At 45.8% G+C, this 5,896-nt stretch overlaps 1 protein-coding gene across 1 annotated transcript; it reads right to left on the bottom strand.

Moving 5' to 3' along the window:
* EIF3F (eukaryotic translation initiation factor 3 subunit F) lies at positions 1 to 5,197 on the bottom strand. The gene is made up of 8 exons (XM_054382207.1): positions 4,915 to 5,197; positions 4,758 to 4,828; positions 4,413 to 4,492; positions 2,778 to 2,915; positions 1,678 to 1,769; positions 1,332 to 1,468; positions 1,097 to 1,210; positions 1 to 321 (listed from the first exon to the last, which is right to left on the bottom strand). Exons 1-8 carry the CDS (start codon positions 5,195 to 5,197, stop codon positions 244 to 246), a joined length of 993 nt encoding a protein of 330 aa, XP_054238182.1. The 3' UTR covers positions 1 to 243.
* Positions 5,198 to 5,896: the final 699 nt, after the last annotated feature.

Here is a 5,896-nt window from a genome sequence, read left to right as displayed (position 1 = left end):
TTTTGTTACACAAGTAGATAAAGCCAGGAGACAAAATACTCTTGTGTTCCATTTTAAAATATTGGCCTCAACTAAATTGCAACCATTCCCATTTATTTCCTAAACCACATTAGGGATTTTTCAGGGTAATGGAAAGATGTAAACCTATCATGACATTACAGTCCAAGGAAATTTGTAACACCATAGAAAAATGCATCTGCTCATTCTTCAAGTTCTTTGCAGTGTAGCATGGCAGAAGTTTCTTTATAAACTCAGAAGTTTCTCATTGAGAGCAATCTGTGACTGTGTGAGGTTTGCCAAGTAGGTTACCATCAGTAGATCCTGAGAGAGGAAAAAACAACAACCCCATGATTAGAAATATTAACAAAGATAGTAGCCTATTAAGGAGGTGAATTTTTAACACCTAGAAAGCAGTTTACAATCAGCTACAGAAATATTGTTAGTTGTGAAAGTCCTATGCTGAGGAATGCTTCCCTTGCAGGAACAAGAGTTTGGTATTCCCAGAGTATGAAATGCTGCTGTGAAATTTTAACTCCCATTAACCAGGCAAGTCAAAGGGTATCAGCAAAATTAAAAATTAGTTCTGGTCTTGTGGATGGTGGGTGAACACCACATTCAGAAACTTGGCTTTTGCTTTCTAAAATTGTTACGGAAATAAGGTAGCACACTAATACCTTGTTCATGTCCTAAGTGTTATGCATGGAGAGAGAACTTCAGCTCAGGCAAAGGAAGCTGACAAGTCACCAGTTATCCCTAAAATCCATACTGCTTTAAGCTTGGTAATTAATATTGTCCAATTGCTCAGAAAAAATAATTGGTTCTGGCAGATTACTTACATAATTCCTTTAATGCAATTACTTCTATAATTCCTTTAATGCAATTTCTTTAAAATTAATTTGCAGTTGCTTGCAAGATTATTATGCTGAGTTCCTTTATACATCTTCAACTCTTAAAACCTCAAATTACTGACAAGAAAAGGCTGCATTTTCTATTAACATGCTTATATGCAAAGATATGATTTTTTTTTCTTGCCTGTTAAGTCAATTTTTTCAAAAGCACTGACAATACACTGAAAAAAAACAGATGATGAACTTACATTGATATTACTGTTCAACATCGTCTCAAAGTCCTCTGGTGAGATCTTTGGCACCTGGTTAATAAGATCCATCAGAAAACGCCCAACAGTGTTGTCAGCAGCCACTTTGCCAGACTAAGCATAAGAAACATACACTTCATGAGTGAAACTCAAAAAATCGATGACAGAAGAAGAAAAATAAGATGTACAAGCTCACATCAAGCTTGTTTGCTGATTCGTGAAAGGCTGCCCTTACCAATACATCCTCTGCATACTGCAGCACCATGGTGAGGGTATCCTGAATCCTGGCTGATGCTGCTCCCACCTGCTGTAAGTCACTGGACAAGCCGATCACTCGATTAGGACTAAAACAAGTCTTCATTATAAGATCCACTGAAAGAAAAACAAGGATCAGTTGAAAAACTGACTGCCACAGAAACCAGTTTAAATCCTTAACTTGCTGAAGATTTTTAGGATAGCTTCAGCAAGACAGTCTAATTCCCAGTAGAATTCCCAGAACAGCAGTATTAGCATGGTAAAAAACCCAAAACCCAGCAATGTCACGACAGTGGTTATAACCAAAGTAGGAAGAAAACATTCACCTCCTATCCGCTCTGTATCATAATAAACATATTTCACTGTTAGAGGTGTGAACATCACGCCCATAGTTTTACCAGGGACTCCCATTGGGGCACTAAAATAGACAAAAAAGAAGAATGTTTTCAGCATGGACATATTTAAGGCAGGAAATAATAGATTTCCATCTCAATGATCTCTCTTAGCACTGAAGTATGAACATGAGTAAGTCACTCATTCACACCAAAATCACTAATATTAAGACCACTGACAACTGAGGACAGGAAATAAATCCTGGCATACTATTAATTGCTCATTTTCATCCAGAATATTCCCAGCTGGTCTTACATTTGTCAGCATGAATGCAAGAAGAGCTAAGTACTATCTTCTTAGCCACAATTCCTTCTTGCTTGTAGAGCAGATATTTTTCTCTCTTGAAATACTCCATGCTCTTTGAGAAGTCATTTAAGGAAGAGACGTAAGTATGACAAAAATTAAAGTACAAAGGTCTCTCTCTACCTTTATTGTTTCTATTATTCTAAGTATTTGAAGTTCATTTACGCTTCAGTAAGATATCATGGAACAGCTTCTTTTTTGAAAATGCAGTCAAGAAGCAGTAGAAAGGCTGGGGTTTTATCCTTCAAAAGGTGAACTCTTCAGCCAGTACTAGGAAAAACAGTGAAGTAGAACAGTTTCATTTCTTAATATTTAATCTCCACTCTTAATAAAAATGGAAGGGATTAAGGGAAGTAAAGATTGATCCAGAAGATGTTGTTTCAGTTGCATTTGAAAAGCACTAATCCTCCAACCTGTACCCAGTGACTACAGGCTAGCATTCAGACAGTGTGATGGAAGCTGGTGACATTCTAGCTGTAAGAATCCTGTGAAATGTCATGAAGATAATAAATGTAAACAATTCACTGAACAAGCCACAATTCCCCACCCCAGCAAGGTGCCAAGTTATGAACAGTTAGGTCTTTCAACTTACATATGATGGTTAAGACATTCCAATGGGAAGTAAGCCAAGCACAATATTGTCCAAGATGGGACACTGAAGACCACTCCATGTGGTCTCTCTCAGTAACTCAGACAGCTCCCCTCCCACGAATGCAGCCTCCCAAAGTACCTGACATAGGCTTTAATGCTCATGCGTGAATTCTGGAGGCTCGTGTCCACAGTAAGATGGATTGGATTGTGTGCTTCCCGGCTGTAATACTCATGGATCAGGACAGAGTGTTCTGTGATGTCATGACCTGTTGCATACCTTCAAAAGAGAACATGTTGAGAAGCCATTCTTCTGACATTCAAGTGTCCAGTGTTTGGTATTGTTGGTATTTAACAGGATTGTATCCTAAAACACTGAGCTGCAGAAGCACACTAAATACAAGTGTTTTAATTAGCAAATTTGTAATTTTATGGCCAGCTGTCCTAGAACTGTAGGAATCAAGAGCTTAGTACATGCACATGCAAAACATGCACAGGGACAGTGGTGTAGTTAGTACCAGCCCTAAAGAGTCAGTATAGTTGGCATCAGACACCAAGATACAGCTACTTGTCACTACATTCTGGACCACCTCTTCATTTCTGTGTAAGTCATAGCATGCCAAACATATCTAGGACGATTATTTCTTCCACAAATCAAGCATCTCTCTGCAGGTGTAACTTGTTCATCTAGCTCCTTTAGCTGCTCTGCAATTAGGTTCTCACATACATAGGAAAACTCCTGTCATTAGAACTGTACTTCGCTGTGCCAGTAGAAGGTTGTTGAGGACATATGCTCCACAGGCACAGGGCTAAGGTACTTCATAGGATCAGAGCTATCCACACACTCAGATGCAGACTACAGATTCTCTTCCTGTAACACTCCACTGATGTTGCTTTGCGTCCTACATACAACTGTTTCTACCTTTTCTCAGGAGAGAAATTCTGTATGCTCAAGCTGGTATCACCAATTGCTCCAAGGCCTTTGGTGCTTGAAACTACTCATGCTCTCTCTTCTTTGGACCAAGTCCAGAGAAGGGCCACAAAGATGATCTGAGGGCTGGAGCACCTCTGCTATGAAGATAGGCTGAGGGAGCTGGGGTTGTTGAGCCTGGGGAAGATTCCATGGAGACCTTAGAGCTGCCTTCCAATACCTGAAGGGAACCTACAGGAAGGCTGGAGAGGGACTTTTCATGAGGGTGTCCAGCAATAGGACAAGGGGAATGGTTTTAAGCTGAGGGAGAGTAGATTTAGGCTAGATCTTAACAAGACTTTCTTCAGTATGAGACTCTGGAATAGGCAGCCCAAGGATGTTGTGGATGCCTCCTCCTTGGAGGTGTTCAAGGCCAGGCTGGATGAGGTCTTGAGCAACCAAGTCTAGTTGAAAGACATCCCTGCCCATGGCAGGGGAGGTTGGAGTAGGTATCTCCAAGATCCCTTCTAACCTAAGTCATTCTATGATTCTTTCTAACTAGTTATCTTCAGTGCTGAAGGTGGTATTACAGGTGGCTAAGTTATTCTAACAAAGCCATGCAAGCATTCTCTGACTTGTCACTCCTCTGTGATACCTTTGCTAAACAAAACCATACCTTGTAAGTTTACAATATTTTCTTGCCATATTATGAACAGCAGGGGCTTTTACAACTGACTCAGTAACAGCTCTTACTGTCACAAGCATTAGCGCTTCTGTTTCTCAACCTCTGACAAAAAGAATTAGTTATTTCAAACAGTTCAAGGGCCCAACACAACTGCTTTCATGGTCTTGCAGAGGGTAACTTACCATCCCAAGATGATCTCACTAGGAGACACCTTCTTGTGCAACTCGTACATGTTTTTGGCAAATTCCATATCGACTGCCACCTGAGAAACGGGACAAGACCAAGTAAGCTGTTTACAGGGATGCTTACCCTTAGTGCAGGGCAACACGGGTGCAAGCCGCCATCAAAAGGTGCACAGGGCCTGTACCCCTCAGCAGTCGCCGCCTCGTCGAGACCGCCCGCCCGCTCTATAGCATAGCCCGCACGGGCTCGGCGGGCGCCAGCGCGGAGCCCTGCATCAGGCAGGCCCGCACGCCCTCCGCCCGGGTCACCCTCTGAAGGCCGGCGGGAGGTCTCGTACTCCGTACCTCATCTTCAGACTCGTTGTGAGGGACGGAGAAGCAGTTGGTGACCTCCACCGAGTGCTTGTCCACGGTCCCTGGGGGAGGGCAGCGCAGTTAGTGGAGCATCGTAGGGGCGAGCCCCCAGGGCTGGCAGCGGGCGGGGCACGGCAACGGCTCTTACCCAGCAGCGTCCCGATGACGCGCGCCGCGCCCTCGTTGCGCCGCTCGAAGCTGTCCACGATGGAGGCGAGCACGACCGGGTGCAGTCGTACCACGCGGCCGCCGGGGAAGGGCCCCGAGAGCGCGGCCGACAGCGGCGTGGCCGGCGGCGGCGGTGCCAGAGTGGCGGGCGGTGGCGGCGCGGCAGTAGCATTTCCTGCTGGTGTGGCGGGCGCTGCCGGCGGGTTCTGCGCCGGGACGGCCGCGGGAGAAGCCGGAGCCTGAGCGGGAGCTGTCGCCGCCATTTTGCAAGAGAGAGGAGTTGGGAAGGTCTACGCCGTCAGTAATTGGCCGACCTGAACGCTTGTTACACAGTGCTGCCTTCCTATTGGGGCAGGGAGTGTGCTACGGCCCCTCTGCCATCTGCTAACCAATCTGAGGAGAGCGGTGAGGGGAGACGCTCTGATTGGAGAAAGAACACACTGCCCGTGACTGAAGCTCACTCTTGTTCCCACCCTCTCGGGGCCGGAAAGTTTGTCGATTGGGTTTATCTTATTCCCTGCTTCCGTGCTGTCTGCCCTCGCATTAGCTGATGCGTCTGTCTGGCAGGGCGGGAAGGCCTATTTATTGGCTGTGGCGCTGCCGTTCACCCTGCTGGTTGCTATGATAACGTAACGTTTATTATAACCGTCTGTGCACCCCTGAGCACTGGTCTGGCCCGTCCGGCTCTAGTAGGCAGTGGTGGAATTAGGCTGGGCGAGGCCGGATGTCCCACAGCTCCCCTTAGGCCTTCCAAGCTCCACCATTTCAGTGGTCTTGGGGTGTTGCTCTGCCCCTTGGCCTGCCTCTGGCAAGTTCCTGGGTGTGCTTCAGGCCCACAGCTGTTGCCATCAGCTGTGGGTGGCCGCTGAGGTGGCAGTGTGGTCCTGGTCATGGTGGCAGGGCTGCTGCCTCAGCCTGCTTGCAGTGAGATTAGAGGCAGCAGTCCTTGTCCTGGTGCCCTA

Source organism: Indicator indicator, chromosome 7, assembly GCF_027791375.1.
Source record: "Indicator indicator isolate 239-I01 chromosome 7, UM_Iind_1.1, whole genome shotgun sequence".
Lineage (NCBI taxonomy): Eukaryota > Metazoa > Chordata > Aves > Piciformes > Indicatoridae > Indicator > Indicator indicator.
The sequence above is the reverse complement of the archived record's forward strand: the minus strand, read 5'-3'. Positions and strand labels throughout refer to the sequence as shown.